General features: G+C 43.3%; 1 protein-coding gene across 5 annotated transcripts in view; it reads left to right on the forward strand.

Moving 5' to 3' along the window:
- The first annotated feature begins 321 nt into the window (after positions 1-321).
- The window catches only part of LOC129710784 (syntaxin-1A), a 195271-nt gene continuing 177909 nt past the window's right edge, over positions 322-17683 (forward strand). For 2 of the 5 annotated variants that reach the window (XM_055658024.1, XM_055658023.1), the window contains exon 1: positions 325-1724. In XM_055658024.1, the coding sequence (XP_055513999.1) occupies positions 1695-1724 (30 nt within the window). In that variant the 5' untranslated portion in view covers positions 325-1694. Of the gene's footprint in view, positions 1725-17683 lie in introns of all 5 variants that reach the window. The other 3 variants (XM_055658026.1, XM_055658022.1, XM_055658025.1) reach the window with 3 other exon arrangements.

The raw sequence follows: 17683 nt of genomic DNA on the forward strand, positions 1-17683 counted from the left end.
TCTTTAGAAAGGGTGCAGAAGAGGTTTATCAGGACGATGCTGGATTAGTGGGTATTAGTTACAGGGAGAGGTTGAACAGACTTGAATTGTTTTCTCTGGGACACCAGAGGTTGAGGGGGAGCCTGGTAGATCTATATTAATGATGAGAGATATAGATAAGGTAGACAGACAGAAGGCACATTTCCCAGGATGGAATTTCCCAGGATGGAAACAACTAATACTAGAGGGCATATGTACGTGGAAAAAGAGATGTTCAAACAGGGTGGTGAGTACCTAAAATGTTCTACCCCCAGGTAGTGGTAGATACAGTTTCAATAGTGGCATTTATGTGGGTAAGCACATGGGTATTGTCTTGACATCATTTTCGGCACAGGCATTATGGGCCAAAGGGCCCGTTCCTATGCTGTACTGTTCTATGATTTATGTTCTATGTTAATGCACTATCACTGTAGTATGTTCTCCCAAGAAACATTACCTATCCATTCCTTCACAGATGCTGCCAGACCCACCGAGTTCCTCCAGCACTTTGTGTTTGACGCAAGATTCCAATGTCTGCAGTTCCTCGTAGCTCTCATTAATCTTATTTTCAATTCCACAATTCAACTGTTGGTGGGGGGTGGGAGAGTTTCCAAAATCCTTCAATGTCCATTCCATTTCCTCCTCCAGAATTTCAGTCACCAAAATGTTAAACTCCTCTGAGTCTCCCTTCTGCTGATTTTTTTTAAAGCACAATTTGTACAATGAAGATATGTGGCAAATTAAACCATGTTTAACGTCACTGCACGTTGGGTAAATTTCACAGGGTGTTGTAAATTTTAATGTCAGTTCCACCATGTGTTGTGTTAAAATGACTGTTAATTCTGCCAAGTGGCAATTCTACATTTTACCAGCGCTGTGTTACATTTATTGTTAAACGGTGTTGTTAATTTCACTTTTACTTTCACTGTTAAATCTCTCATGTTGATATCACACTTAATCTCATGGATTTTAATTTCCATTGTTGTGATAATTTCACAGATATTAATTTCACAATATGAAGACCCAATGCTCCTGCTAATGTAATCTTGCGTTCTGTTAATCTCACTAATTCCACCATGCATTGTGCTAATTGCACTGTAAATTTGAAAATTGTGTTAATTTCACTGTTGATATAATTGTTTTTTATGTTAATTTAATCTTTAATTCCACCATAGATCGTGTTAATTGTACCGTTAATGACACAAACGTGTCGTGTTAATTTCACTTAATATAAAATCACTTAATTTTAACGTTAGTTCCATCGCGTATAGCGATAATTGCAATAATTTCATGTGTTCATTCATGTGACCAAAAATCGTCGTTAATTTCACAATATTTGTTAATTTTTGAGCGCCGTGTGTTGATTTTTCCGCCTTTTGTGGTCAGTCTTTGAATTAGATATTTGCAAGTTGCAGAGTCCTGTGTCCGTTTTTGATACCAGTAATGTTTGTCTTTTTTTTCCCCTGTGTGCAAAGTGAGCCTTGCCGGGGTCCGCCCCGACATGCGCTTTAGCGGCAGCTGCCAGTCTTCGGAGCCGCCTCCTTCGCCCGGTGAGTGGGGGAGAGAAACCGCAGAGCTCGGCATCGCCATCCTCTGTTGCTGGGTTTGTGCACGCTGCGCGCAGAGCGTTTCCGAACACAACCCGATCCGAGCCGGGCTTCCAGGACACCGGAGAGATGAAAGATCGCACCCAGGAGTTGCGGGCTGTGAGTATCGACAATGGGAGGAGGAGCGGGTGAATGTGTGCACGGTGGTCCTTGGCTGCAGATGCATCAGCCCGGTGGGATAACGGGGCAGGGGAGATGGCGTGGTGCAGTTGACTCAGGGGGTTAATCAGCCGCGCATCGGGGTGGGGGGGGAGAGAGAGAAGCAGTCCGGTTATTTTATTTTGCCTCTGAATGTTTGTTGTAAATTGTGTTTGGCATTGCGGACACTGGCATCGGTGCGGAGCATGTACACGGGGAGTAAGATAGAGAGAGAAGGGGTGGTGGTCAGATGCAAGAGGAGACGGGCATCAGCCAGGACAGCGTGAACTTCAGCCGCATCTCTGCGGATTGTGACCGGACTGCCCCGGGAATGGGATGCACCTTGAATCGCTCTCTCTCTCGTAGCTTGGTATGGGGATGAGGGGAGAGGTGTCCGCAGTTTCCCTCGCGGGCGGTGTCCCGCTGCGGTGGGATGGGAAAGGGTCCTTTGCCTGCGAGCGATCATAGTGCAGCAGGTGAAAGATGTGCAGGTATGATTGATCCTTTTAGCTCCACACGCGAGGCGCTGGATGAATACTGAGTAGCCCCCCCTCTTTCTCCCTCTCCCTCCTGGTTCTTGCTGCCCAAACCTGCTCGGCGCTATTGCATTTCTGCAAGTTTAGTAATCCATCCATCCATAAATCTTGACAATGCAAACGGCCATTTCAACCTCTGCTGGTGCCCCGTGGGCTTGGATCAACTAATTGGACATGATTGTAATACAAATGAGCGGAATAACATTTCCATCTCTCCAGTGTCGGTCCTCACCCCTTGCCATACACTCCACCTTTACATTACCTTGTAGTTTTATCTTCCAGCATCTTGGATTTAATAATTATAAGAACTGTTAATTATTTCAAAAAGCCAGTCGCACACACAGACTCGGCACCATGCTGTTTTATTTTCTCATCTGTTAGTTTTTACTTTCCTCCCCTTTATTTCTATTTTCCCGTTTGTCCCCTACCCTGCTATTAGTTTTTATACAACATTGCTCACGATGTGGTGGACCGTGTGTTTGGCTGCATTACGTAAATGTGTGGACTGAGAGGATGGCTGGTGGGATATGGGATGAAGCCCAGACAGTGGGTTGTAGGAAGAGATGGGAGTCGACAATTGGGAAAGTGATCCACTTTATTCTCTTGGAAGTCAATGAATTGCAGTGGTCAATGAGTCAGTCACCAGACCTCAAGCGACCTTTTAACCGTGCAATTGAAAATAAAGACCTTGAGTGAATCAGCCATATTACTGCTGAGATACAAGGGATTCACCAGCCTGGATGTAGCTGATGTCAATGAGGATCAACCAATGAAGAAGATAAGGGAATTGAAGCAAGATCCCTTCATTAAAAATTAAATCCAAGGAAAAGGCATATACATTGGCCAGAGGAAGCAGCAAACCAGAGGACTGGGAGAAATTTGGAACTCAACTGAGGAAGACATAGGGGTTAATTAAGAAAGGGGGGGGGAGCATGAAAGAGCTTTCAGCGAATATAAAAACTGACTCTAAAAGCTTCTTTAGATATGTAAAAAAGAAAGGATTAGTGAAGACAAATATAGGTAGCTTACAATCAGAGACAGGTGAATTTATAATGGGGAAACAAGGAATTGGCAGAACAGTTAAACAAGTACTTTGTTTGTGTCTTCCTTAGTGAAGACAGAACCAATCTCCAGGAATACTAGAGGACCGAGGTTCTAATGGGAGGGAGGAACTGAAGGGAATCAGGAAATGGTGTTAGGTGAACTTGGTACTGAAGGCAGACAAATCCCCAGAGCCTGATGGTCTGCATCCCAGAGTACTCGAGGAGGTGGCCCTAGAAATTGTGGGTGCATTGGTGATCATTTTCGAATGCTCTCTCGACTCTGGATCAGTTCCTGTGGACTGGAGGGTAGACAATGTAACTCCACTTTTTAAGAAAGGAGGGAGAGAGAAAACGGGGAATTATAGACCAGTTAGCCAGACATCGGCAGTGGGAAGATGCTTGAGTCGATTATTAAAGATGTAATTGCAGCGCATTTGGAAGGTAGTCAGCAAGGATTTATGAAGGGGAAATCGTGCTTGACTAATCTTCTGCAAATTCTTCGAGGATATAACAAGTAGAATGGATAGGGGCGAGCCAGTGGATGCGGTGTATCTGGACTTTCAAAAAGCCTTTGACAAGGTCCCACACAAGAGATTAATGTGCAAAATTAGACCACATGGTATTGGGGGTAGTGTATTGACATGGGTAGAGAACTGGTTGGCAGGCAGAGAGCAAAGAGCAGAAATTAATGGATCCATTTCAGAATGGCAGGCAGTGACTAGTGGAGTGCCGCAAGGCTCAGTGCTGGGACCCCAGTTATTTACAATATATATATATATTAACAATTTAGATGAGGGAATTAAATGTGACACCTCCAAGTTTGCGGATCACACAAAGCTGGGTGGCAGTGTGGGCTGTGATGAGGATGCTATGAGGTTGCAGGGTGACTTGGTTGGGTGAGTGGGCAGATGCAGTATAATGTGGATAAATGTGAGGTTATCCACTTTGGTAGCAAGAACAAGAATGCAGATTATTAACTGAATAATGTCAGATTAGGAAAAGGGGAGGTGCAATGAGACCTGGGTGGGCTTGTACTGAAAGTAAGCAGGGTGCAACAGCATCTATGCAGCAGCATCTATGGAGCGAAGGAAATAGGCAACGTTTCGGGCCGAAACCCTTCTTCAGTAAAAATGTTTTCTCCAGCATCTGCAGTTCCTTCTTAAACACTGAAAGTAAGCATGCAGGTAGAGCAGTCAGTGAAGAAAGCTAATTGCAGTGGTCAATGAGTCAGTCACCAGACCTCAAGCGACCTTTTAACCGTGCATTTGCGAGAGGATTTGAGTTTAGAAGCAAGGAATTCCTGCTGCAGTTATACAGGGCCCTGGTGATACCGCACCTGGAGTATTGTGTGCAATTTTGGTCTCCTAATTTGAGGAAGGACATTCTTGCTATTGAGGGCGTGCAGCATAGATTCACCAGGTTAATTCACAGGATAGCGGGACTGACATATGAGGAAAGAATGGGTCGATTGGGCTTGTATTCACTGGAATTTAGAAAGATGACAAGGGATCTTATAGAAACATATAAAGTTCTTTAGGGATTGGACAGGCTAGATGCAGGAAAAATGCTCCCGATGTTGGGTGAGTCCAGAACCAGGGGTCCAATGTAAGTATAAGAGCTAGGTCATTTATGACTGAGATAAGGAAAACATTTTTCACCCAGAGAGTTATGAATCTGTGGAATTCTCTGCCACAGAAGACAGTGGACGCCAATTCACTGGATGTTTTCAAGAGTTAGATTTAGCTCTTGGGGCTAAGGGAATCAAGGGATATGGGGGGAAAAAAGCAGGAATGGGGTACTGATTTTAGATAATCAGCCATGATCATATTGAATGGCGGTGTTGACTCAAAAGGCCAAATGACCTATTTCTGCACCTATTTTTCTATGTTTCTATGTGCTGGAGTAACTCAATGAGCCAGGTAGCATCTCTGGAGAACGTAGACAGATGATGTTTTAGGTTGGTACCCTTCTTCAGACTAATCCTTCCGAAGAAGTGTCCCAATCCAAAACGTAGCCTCTCTGGAGGACATGGATATGCAAACTAACCTGCTGAGCTACTCCAGCACATTGTGTTCCATGCAAGATTCCAACAGCTGCAGTTCTTTGAGACTCCAAGATCCCTTCATTGATGCTCGATTGATTTGGAGGGTGTCAAGAGGAAGTTTTAATTCAGTGGAATAGAAGGCAGAAGTACAGAGGTGCCCCCCCGGCAGTAACACCAGCGTCAATTTGCAACCTAGTAGCTTCAGGAACTACTACAGAGAGTGGTGAGCTACAACACAAGCATTTCTGCTGCTATTGGAATGTTAGTCACACAAACAGTTGGCACAGTTTTGGTCCCATTATTTAAGGCATTGGAGGAGGTCCAAAAGAGATTCTCTCTGCTAATTCCTGGGATGAGAGGGTTGTCCTATCATGAATGAGTACATAACTTCTCTATTCCTCGGCATTAAGAAGAATGAAGAGTGACCTTATTGAACATGCAAACACCCCCTTATGCAGGGTCATGGCAGAATGGATGTCAAGATGTTGCCACGAGTGGAACAACCTTGCACAAGAGAATGTAGTTTAAGATTAGGAGGATGTCATTTAAAATTGAGGTATCTGGGAACAATTTGTAGAGGGTAGCTGAATTCTGCAACCTGGAGAGTAATGGAGGCTTGATCATTGGGGATATTTTGAAGAGGAAGTAGACAAATTCATGGAAACTGGTGAATCGAGGGCTATGAGGATCAGCAGAGAAGACGAGATGAGACTTGGGGCACATTAGCCATGATCGTATTGAATGGTGGGGCAGGCTTGAGGGGCAACATGGCCTACAACAGCTCTTAATTTTATGTTCTTACCTCAAAAGAGTACTGATTGTCTTGGTGTTGACTCGCTACAACCTGCTCCATGAGAAGAGCAGTACAACGTGTGAACTAATAATACCGCAACAGAACAGGTTGAAAGCTGGTGCTCCACGTGCCCCACCAACCTTGGGATTATTTGCTGAATAAAATTCTGACGCTTGGAATAAATTGTCTATCATTTTATTTTGCAAAAGCAGTCACTGTGAAGAAACGGATCAAATCGTATGTGCTTCATTCTGAGGAAAAGAGAAAGAAACCACATTTGTAAAGTTGCCCTGTGAAACATTCTATTGATTGATGACTGTTAGAAGTTGTGGCTGCTGATTTGGTTTGCACCCGTCTGTCTTGCAGCAATGATTCATCTCCTGGCGGCTCCTGTGCACCAACGATCTGTTCTTCCATTCTTATTGCAATCCTGTGCAAACTGTTCAGTTTTCCCCCAATGTCAGGACATATGGTGCCCGTTAACATGTGTAACCATGTAAACAACAGCAGATCAGGCAGTGTTGGCGCAGGGACAGCAGTGGTTAAAACTGCGGGTTGATAATCTATCGTTGCCATTGTCCTGATAGTTCCATCAAAGGTCATAAACTTGAAATAATACCTGGCTGCCTGTTTTGCTGAATATTTTGGTATTTTTATTGTTTTTGAATTCTGCAACTGTGGTGTTTTCACCCTGTGGGGTTGGGTGTGTGGGGGGGGGGGGGGGGGGGGGTCTTGTTTATTTGTTTGCAATGTTGGAACTAATCTTTGCCAGATAATTGGGTTCATAACCTTTAATTCTGAGCAAGTAGCTGTTCAGCTCTCCCCTTTTTTTTGATTCCATTCCAATACAATCGTCCATATCTGTAAAAGGAGCATAATTTCCTGGTCAGGGTCATACACAGTGAGTTATTGAAACACTAACAGTTTCTATTTTGAGGTTCCCTCTGGATGTCGATGCGTTCCAAGCAAATTACTAGCATGCGATCAATGTGACAAAAGAAATGGAATGTTGTAAAACTGCGGCTAACTCTGCTGCACTGACTGAGTGATGAAACAAAGCTTCAGTTACCGATTGAATGCAGATGATAATGGCCTAATTCAGGGTCATTATGTTCCTTATAAACAGTTGGAGCTAGTGATGGCCTTTGTTGCTAGCAAAGCATCTTACATGGTCGACTGTCATGTTTTGTGTCACTGTCTTCTCTGTTGATTCTATGCCCGCTCTTGCATTGTACCTCTGAGAATCGGGTAAATATATCTATTGTGGTAGATACAATTCAAAGGCTAGTACATTTTGCGAGGGCACACCACCGTTAGAATTTTGTGAGATGGATAGGCCATTTAATCTTTTAAGACTTGCTGCCTCTACAATTGCTAGGGATGGAAACCACACCTCACAGAGCTCCAAATCTTTAGCTGGACATTACATGGTCAGTGTGAAAACTGAAGGCTATGTTATTGCCTTTGATAATTAATTACATTAGCCACTGCGAATTCAGGAACCTTTTAAACTGGCCAAATTATTATAAGCTATGGTTTTAAAAGCCACCACAGCTTCATATCTTTAGGTGCATAACCCCCTCTTGTAAATGGACGCTTTGGTGTACAAACCCTGCTGATATAGTCACAGTGCTCCATTTGTCCTCCGTTCTGTGCTGTAAGCTGTATCTGTATTAACATCATCACTTTCCCAGTTGGACAAACCCACAGAATATCAAACCCCAGTGAATCTTTTCTCAAATTTGTCACTCAAATCTGTCACAAAAATACTGGTGTGTGTGTATGTCTGTAGATAACTCTACTGACACTGCCTGTAATTCTTAGCAGCTCCTAGGTAAATTACATAACAATTTTAAATTTCTTGGTAATTATCCTCTTTCCCAGTGAATGCAGTGGCAACAATGTATTCCTCTTGGACAGCACATTTGTTTATCTGTCTGTTATTTGCAAGTGCCCACAGTCAGGCAATGGCATTGGATGATGAGCCAGATGGAGCAACTGGTCTGTGGCTGGATTTGGGATTCATCCAATGCACGTGACTTCTCTGCACTATTACTGCAAGCTCAGTCGTCTCAGAAACTCCAGCAATGCGGGTCGGTTGCACTCAAAGCTTTCCCAGTCTGAAAATGGTTAAGAAAGCATGACAGGATGAATCCAAGTAGGTGGAAGAAAGAGCTAGTTAGTAGTCAATATCAGATGCGGGTACACGGCAAAGTTGCTGATTTAATTGCTGAGGCTGCCAATTTTAAACCCTTTGCTTTATGTTGTAAAACACAAGGCTCAATGTTATTAAGCCTTCAGGAGGTTTTGGGGACTAATCAAAATGATCAATGCTGAGATTCTTCAAATACAAAGAATCTGGTTGAATGTACTTTGCCAAGAGACATAAAGTTCCCTGCAATGGGTTGGGCACTGATGGACAGAATAATGACAGCTCTGATCTGTTGCTGCCCCTATGTATCTTTCTGCCATCTAATGAATGCCCCCAACCACTTGAGTTAATCTCAGAAGTATCAAGGGGAATTTAAATTGATTGCATCGCAATGTCTTTTTATGCAGTGAGGAAATCTGTGAACAATAATTTAAAAGCCATTGGCAGCAAATAATAAACATGAAGTAATTGGTGCTGCAGTCATTCAGTAATGTAGCTGGTTGGGGTGCTGCCAGGCGTTTGCGATGTAGGTTTTGAAATTTAACATTGAGTAGTTTTTGTAACATTTGTATCGTTTCGCTATCTCCACGTGTGAGCAGTTGTGGGCGATCAAAGGGACAGTGCTAGTAAAACTGGTTGTGTGGTTGAAGTGGAACTCTTTACATTTGCAGTTGCTTTCTGAAGAATACGATATTGAATAAAAACTAGGAGGCACAGAAAAGTGCAGATGCTGGATTCTGCAGCAAAAATAGATAGTTGGAGGAACTCTGCAGATCAGACAGCATCTGTGGAGGGAAATGGGCAGTTGATCTTTCGGGTCAAGACCGAAATATCAAGGTCAAGATCATATAGAATGAAAGAGTAGAGAGGAAATCATTATGGTGGGGGGGGGGGGGGGGGGAAAGAGTGGTGGGGCAAGAGTTAGCATAAGATCGGTGGCTAGAGGTGAGAAGGGGTGTTTGGCAGATACCTCAGGTGGGGGAGGGGAGGGAAGGGTGGAGGTAACAACAGACTGGGAAGTGGAGTACAAAAGGCTGTGGACTCAATAATATAGGATAGGAGGATGAGGAGTGGAACTGAACAAGGAAGTGGTCGTGGCAAATGGGAATAACAGGGAGGGGAGTGGTGAGCAGTGGCGGAGGGGGGTAGAAGAGGGGACCCAGTAGGAGGATTGAGGTGGGGGGTTGTGGGGGAGAAACAAGGTGATAGGGGACAGGGGGGTAAGGTTGGACTGGAGGGCAGTTAAGGTAACTAATGTAACCCCACTTTTTAAGAAAGGAGGGAGAGAGAAAACAGGGAATTATAGACCCGTTAGCCTGACATCGGTAGTGGGAAGATGCTTGAGACGATTATTAAAGATGTAATTGCAGTGCATTTGGAAGGGAGTGACAGGATTAGTCAAAGTCAGCACAGATTTATGAAGGGCAAATCGTGCTTGACTAATTTTCTGTAATTTTTTGAGGATGCAACAAGTAGAATGGATAAGGAAGAGCCAGTGCATGTAGTGTATCTGGACTTGCAAAAAGCCTTTGACAAGGTCCCACACAAGCGATTAGTGTGCAAAATTAGAGCATATGGTATTGGGGGTAGGGTATTGACATGGATAGAGAATTGGTTGGCAGACGGGATGGAAAGAGCAGGAATTAACGGGTCCTTTTCAGAATGGCAGGCAGTGACTAGTGGGGTGCCGCAAGGCTCAGTGCTAGGACCCCAGTTATTTATATATATATATATATATATTAACGATTTGGACAAATTAATTAAATGTAACATCTCCAAGTATGCGGATGACACAAAGCTGGGTGGCAGTATGAGCTGTGAGGAGGATGCTATAAGGCTGCAGGGTTATTTGGAAATGGTTGGGTGAGTGGGCAGATGCATGGCAGATGTAGTATAATGTGGATAAATATGAGGTTATCCACTTTGGTGGCAAGAACAACAAGGTAAATTATTATCTGAATGGTGTCAGATTAGGAAAAGGAGAGGTGCAATGAGACCTGTGTCCTTGTACATCAGTTACTGAAAGTAAGCATGCAGGTACAGCAAGCAGTGAAGAAAGCTAATGGCATGTACAGGATACTGAGTTGGATGATCAGCCATGATCATATTGAATGGCGGTGCAGGCTCGAAGGGCCGAATGGCCTACTCCTGCACCTATTTTCTATGTTTCTATGTCTGGCCTTCATAGCGAGAGGATTTGAGTATAGGAGCAAGGAGGTCCTACTGCAGTTGCACAGGCCCTAGTGAGACCTGGAGTATTGTGTGCAGTTTTGGTTGCCTAATTTGAGGAAGGACATTCTTGCTATTGAGGGAGGGCAGCATTGGTTGACCAGGTTAATTCCCGGGATGGCGGGACTGACATATGATGAGAGAATGGATCAACTGGGCTTGTATTCACTGGAATTTAGAAGGATGAGAGGGGATCTTATAGAAACATATAAAATTATAAAGGGATTGGACAGGATAGATGCAGGATAAATGTTCCCCATGTTGGGGGAGTCCAGAACCAGGGGTCACAGTTTAAGAATAAAGGGTAGGCCATTTGGGACTGAGATGAGTAAAAACATTTTCACCCAGAGAGTTGTGAATGTGGGGAATTCTCTGCCTCAGAAGGTAGTGGAGACCAATTCACTGGATGTATTCAAGAGAGAGTTAGATATAGCTCTTGGGGTTAAAGGAATCAAGGCTAAAGAATAAGCAGCAACAGGGAACTGATTCTGAATGATCAGCCATGATCATATTGCATGGCGGTGGTGGCTTGAGGGTCCGAATGGCCTACTCCTGCACCTACTTTCTATGTTTCTATGCTGTGTGTAGGAGGGTCAGGATACATATGACAAGAGCGAAAGGGGCAGGAGGTGCAGATTATCTGAAACTGGGAAATCAATTGGCTTTGGGTGGGTGGGGGGGGGAGCAGTGTTTCGTAAAAGAGTAGCACATTTTGGATGCCCTGGAGTAGGAAAGCCTCATCTCAAGAACCGATGTGATGGAGGTGGAGAAATTGAAAGTGATTGTGTCCTTGCAATAGACTGGGTGTAGTGTAGGTTTTTGAATAGAAGTTGAAGAATGAGCTGCTCTGGGCTCTTCTGATGTGAAATTGTTAAGACATCGATCTGAACTGTCTGTTGAGTCTTTGACAGAATGAGGAAGGGGATTTGATAGATTTCTTTGTGTGGGAACACAAGCTTCCCCGTAACCCAATTGCTCTAGCTAACAAAATACCTTGTAATGAAATGGCACTACAAAACTCTAGCTCGACAATGGAAGGGAGATTAAAGAGTTGTATCATGGGTTATAAAATGTGCCACCAAACAATGCACCCACTTCCTGCTAGTTTTATGCCACTGTCCCACTTAGGAAACCTGAACGGAAACCTCTGGAGACTTTGCGCCCCACCCAAGGTTTCCGTGCGGTTTCCAGAGGTTGCAAGTGGTTGCCGGTAGTGGAAGCAGGTATGGACACTGACAAAAACCTCCGGGAACTGCACGGAAACCTTGGGTGGAGCGCAAGAGGTTTCCGTTCAGGTTTCCTAAGTGGGACAGGGGCATTACTCACCGTTGAGAGTGACCAGTTACAATAGTTGAGTATTCCATGACCTAGATCTCCGTCTCTGCAGTTACGGGGTGTTTATTATAACTAATAACTCATCTTCTCTTGGAATCCTAATTTGCTAAGAACTGAAATAAAAAGACTGGAAGAAGAATGTCAGCCAACAATGATAAAAAGTCATTATGCCAGCTCTTGCAGTAATGAAGCATCTTCAGATACTTAATGCAGAACCTTTGACATCAAGCTATCAAATGTAAGGACAAATGACAAAGATGTAGTTGAGGCTCTTCCTTATTTAATAACCACTGACTTAATTGGCTTTGCAGCATTGCCACTTGTTGGCTTGAGTGGGATGCTGTGCGTGCAGGTATTTCCAAATAAAGAACAATTAATAATATGAAATGTTTTATAATTGAGAAATAGATTGGTGGAGGTTAGGCTCACCGTATACAACGACCACATTTCCATTCACACAAGAGACTGCAGTTGATGCAATCTTGAGAAAAAACATAAACTTCTGGAGGAACTCAGTGGTTCAGGCAGTTTCTGTGGAGTGAATTTAGGGTTGGAATCCTTTTTCGGAATCTGAAGATGGGTCGCAACCCAAGACCTCTCCTGTGTCCTGATTTCACCCAATGTCAATGTGCCATTTATTTTGTTTTCACTCCTCCTTCCTAATACTTAAGGGCCTGTCCCACGATGCGAGTTCACCCAAGAGCTCTCCCGAGTTTAAAAAAAAATCAAACTTGTGGTACCTCATCACAAGTATTTTTTTACTCTTGGAAGATTTTCACACTGTTGAAAAACCTTCACGAGTTTCCGCATTTCCCGAGCACCTGCCGTTAGCATTACGAGCCGCTACACGATGTTTCCGATGTTGGGGGAGTCCAGAACCTGGGGCCACAGTTTAAGAATAAGGAGTAAGCCATTTAGAACGAAGATGAGGAAACACTTTTTCTCGCAGAGAGTTGCGAGTGTGGAATTCTCTGCCTCAGTGGGCGGTGGAGGTAGGTTCTCTGGATGCTTTCAAGAGAGAGCTAGATAGGGCTCTTAAAAATAGCAGAGTCAGGGGATATGGGGAGAAGGCAGGAACAGGGTACTGATTGGGGAAGATCAGCCATGATCACATTAAATAGCGGTGCTGGCTCGAAGGGCCGAATGGCCTACTCCTGCACCTATTGTCTATTGAGACATCCACGAGCTCCGACATACTCGTTACGTACATTCTACATACCCTCCCCCCCCCCTCCCTTTCAACCACGCTATCCTCTCTGAGGGCCAAGTAATGCAGACTGCTGGCCGCCTGAGCAAAATACATTGTGGAAATTGCATTTTAGTTTATTGGAACAGCAATTGGCATATGTATTGGCTGAGGGTAATCTGACTGTGCTGCTATTCAGGGATCCTGACGTTAATACGTCATCCTGCCAGAATATTTTGGGAAATTAGCTGCAGTATTTCTGGTGTGGCGCAGCGTCTTGTGATCAGTTTTTTCATTCACAAGATTACTGCCTGGATTGCCTGTACCCTGCTCTGGATCTCCTAATTGCCACTATCATTTTAATCTTGATTTAACTGAGTAAGGTCTCTATCAGAAATTCATATGAGATTTGACACTAATCCACGGGGATTTGAAAAGCAAATGCCTCAACATAAGAAGCACCCTAGACTCATCTGGAACAAATGCCCCAAGGCTAGGTTCAGTCCCAGTTAAACAGTATAGCTTCTCTAAACTGTTTTAACAAACAGTCTTGAGTTGCTGATACTTTGGATTAGATATAAAGATTTCCCCTTGCCGCCAAAAGTCTTCCATAACCCCGATTCCATATCCTGCAAAACTATCCCTGGGTCATTCTGAAGGGAATTGTAAAGATTGTAATTTCCTATCTTTGTACTAACACAAAAGGGAAATATAATTTCTAGTTATCTTCTCATGTAGGGTCATACAGCACAGAAACCAAGACCTCCAGACTAACTTGTCCATGCTCATCATGATGGAGCAACTCGATTAATCCCATTTTCCCACACGACCTATACCCATCATCATTTTACTTATCCATTAACCTGTCCAAATGTCTTTTAAATGTTGGAGTTGTACCTGCCTCAAACAGCTTCCTCTGGTAACGCATTCCATAAACCCCCACCCTCTGTGTGGAAAAGATTGCCTCTCGTATTTATGTTTTAAGAGGTCCTGACAGCAGACAAGGTTTATGGCCATTTCACATCAGAGAGGGAGGGGGGGGGGGGGGGGGGGGGGAGTGCTGATTTTCTAACATTTTATATACATGACCACATCCAAATTTCCCTCTGGATTAACAAGACCCATGAGCAAGCTCACAGAATAATGATGCACGCAAGGAAGGCAGTCATTTGACCCAGTTTTGGCGTGTGAGGAAAGGACATTTCCATTAGTTCTCCTGCTCTGCCTTTTTCCCCCCCATATTTTTCCATTCAATTATCTATCTTCCCTTTTCTAATTGATGATGGAATCTTTTTTTCCACTGCCTTTTCAATAGTAAAAACTGGATAATCAGAATTTGCTGCAAAAAGCTGGAGTTTCCATGCACAACTCCAGACTTTATAGCGATATAGCATGGAAGCGGCCCCCAGCTCCAGTGAGTTTGTACCAAACATCAGAGCTTCAAATTTGTTGGCACAAATGTTACCAGTCATGGACCAACCACATTGAAACAACAACCAAGAAAGCACACCAATACTTCTATTCCCCCCTTTGTTGGTCTGTGAAAATAAAATTACTAGAAGTCCACTAGAATGATGAACAAAATTCAACAATTTACAAAGTTGAAATTTGTAATGTGCCGTTTTCTAGGAATGTTGCGATGGGTCTATTTAGAGCAGATTGGTTAACAGCCTCCACTCACAATTCACATCCACGAGGTGAGCATTTTGCATCTGCTTTCAGTTATTGCCTATTCTTGGGGTTGACTCCATTAATTTCTGAGATTAAAATATCACAATATATATTTCAATGTGTTATGCTTTCTGATGTCAGGATTCTGGGGTCAGAAATAAACTCAGTTTGTAAAGTAACACGGGTTGTGAACAATCTCAATCAGCCTTTAACATTGGAGGATACAAAGCCACATGTTGCAAGTTTATGGTGGGACATGGGCTGCAGTCTGTGCAGAGCCTGAGCTAGGTATCAAATATTGGACTGAGTATGAAGTTACCTAGAAGAAACTCTTAATAATTTCACATAGTATGTCAATACCTTCCTGATTTGTTGGTCTGGGAAAATAAAATGCATGCAATCCAGAACTTGAATGTCCTACACTGATGCTAAATGTCTTTGCTTGGCCTCCTGAACTCCTTTTAACTTCTCCTCAATTTTAACAAACCTTTCCATCTCTGCAATCTCTGATTATAAAGGTCTCTTGCTTTGTGAGTATACACCTTTTTGTATAATCCCTCTGCCCACTTTTTTTTACTCTGTTCCTTGCCTCAAAGAAGGGTCTCGACCCGAAACGTCATCCATTCCTTCTCTCCAGAGATGCTGCCTGTTCCGCTGAGTTACTCCAGCTTTTTGTGTCTATTTTCCCGACCTCATAACTCAGATGACACTCGCCCATCATCATTGGACAAGTCACTGTTTATTTTTTCTAGTTCAGGAACATTGGGCCCTGTTTGCCACCCGGGAATTACTTTTGAATTTTTTTTAAAAGAATGAAAGGTTTCTGCCCAGGGCCTTTTTCTGCACAGTTGATTTAGCTCTGCACAGAATACACTGACAATCGGGTGTCAGACCCAAGACTCATTCTAGGAAACATCTGTTGTTGCCAAGCATGTAATCTTTTGTTCCTTCATACACCCACGTTATACGAGGACTGCTCCTTGTGTGTCTGTTCACTCTATTGTTATTCAGAATGCACATGGCACTTCACATCAATGCAGTTGTATCTGTGAACACAATTATATTCATTATACATAGCTCCTAAACATGTCGGGGACAGTAATTGCAGAACATTCTTTTTTCTATTTCATTGTACAAAATTAGTAGACATTTTATAATGGTGTCACATGGGAGAATGGTTGCTGCATTTGTGTTGTTCAGACATTCCTAAGAGTCAAGAGACCCTCGAGGCAAATAAAGTTGAATTATTGAGATGCAAAGAACAATTCAGTTTTAATCCAACCATTCCAGGTATTTTTGCATTATATAGCTTTGTGTAGTTGTATGGTTATTCTTGTATTGTCTTTCTGCTAGGTGGATAGTGCACAACAAAAGCTTTTCACTGTACCTCGGTATACGTGACAATAAACTAAACTGGTCTCTTTCCTACTTGCCTGAATGCAAATAGTGCACCTTGAATAATGGCTTCTCCTTTCCACCTCATTATTGCTGCCTTGATCTCTGATCCTTGATTTCTCATTCCTTGTCTGCAGGCTGTCTAATAGCAACATTAAGGTCAAGATGGTCTTTAGATTATCTTGGACCCCATCCTGATGTCAGGGCTGAGCAACTGTTACCTCAAAACTCTTTTCTACCCGTGCTGAAAACTGTAAATTTTAGTTGGTTTATTTGCTACTTGTCCCTTTTCCTTCCTCATTTCCCTTTTCCTAATTGTGAAACATGGATAACTAATAATCAAACAGTTGACATTTGAAGAGGCCTTGTATTGATTGAGTGTGAAGAAGGATACCGACCCAAAACGTCAACTATCCATGTTGTCCAGAGATGTTGCCTGTAGTGCTGAATTACTCCAACATTTTGTCTTTTTTTTAATTGATTACTGAGGCGTTCCAAGAAGCAATCTTCAAAGCAGTAGGTACACCGTAGTACAGCGCCTCACTTTCTGCTATCAGGAGATCTGTATGGCATTCAATCCAGGAATTGATAATATTTCAAGGTCAGGACTGGGAAGATTGAAGCCATTGTATTCAGGCACTTTCCAAAAGCCTGTATAAATTTGCAGCAGAACATCTGGTAATTGGTTTGGTTTAGTTTAGAACTGTAGCATGGCAACAGACTCTTTGGCCCATTAAGTCTATGCCAATCATCGATCACCGATATCACACTGTTTTTTAAGTTGTCCCACTTTCCCATCCACTCCCTTCACATCGGGGTCAGTTTACAGAGGGCCAATTAACCAACAAACCCATACGTCTTTGGGATGTGGGAGGAAAGTAACCCACGCTGACACATGGAAAACGTGCAAACTCCACGCAGAGAGCACCCGTGGGCAGAATCGAGCCTGGGTCTCTGGCACAGTGAGACAGCAGCTCTACCAGCTGCACCACCGTTCTCCTTGCTGGCCCTTTATGTCCTCTGTAAACTCACAACAAGTGTACTTAAAAACCCAGCTATCTCTTGCTCTTTTCCCTTTTAATACGGAGCTCAAAGAAACAAAGTTCAAAAGACATCGACAAAACTGAACAAAATCAGCGAGGTAAGCTTCAAAGACTCGCAGAAGGCAAGATAGCTTTTGGTATTCTATTTTAACTCTTGGAAGAAGTCAGTAACCCCATCATGGAGGGAGATGAACATTTTCCTATGGAGCTAGCTTGCAGAGCTTTAAAATTAGAACCTAGATATTGATTGATTGAAATATACAGCATGGAATCAAGCCTTTCATCCCACCAAGTTCATGCTGACCATCCATCACCCAATCACACTAATTGAGTGCAATCTCACTTTTGCATGCACCAATTGAAAGAAGCCAATTAGCCTACAAACCAGCACGTCTTTGAGATATAGGAGGAACCCGGAGCACCTGGGGGAAATCCACAGGGTGTACATGCAAACACCACTCAGAGAGCACCCAATGTCAGGATCAAACACAGG

This window comes from Leucoraja erinacea, chromosome 28, assembly GCF_028641065.1.
Source record: "Leucoraja erinacea ecotype New England chromosome 28, Leri_hhj_1, whole genome shotgun sequence".
Classification (NCBI taxonomy): Eukaryota; Metazoa; Chordata; class Chondrichthyes; order Rajiformes; family Rajidae; genus Leucoraja; species Leucoraja erinaceus.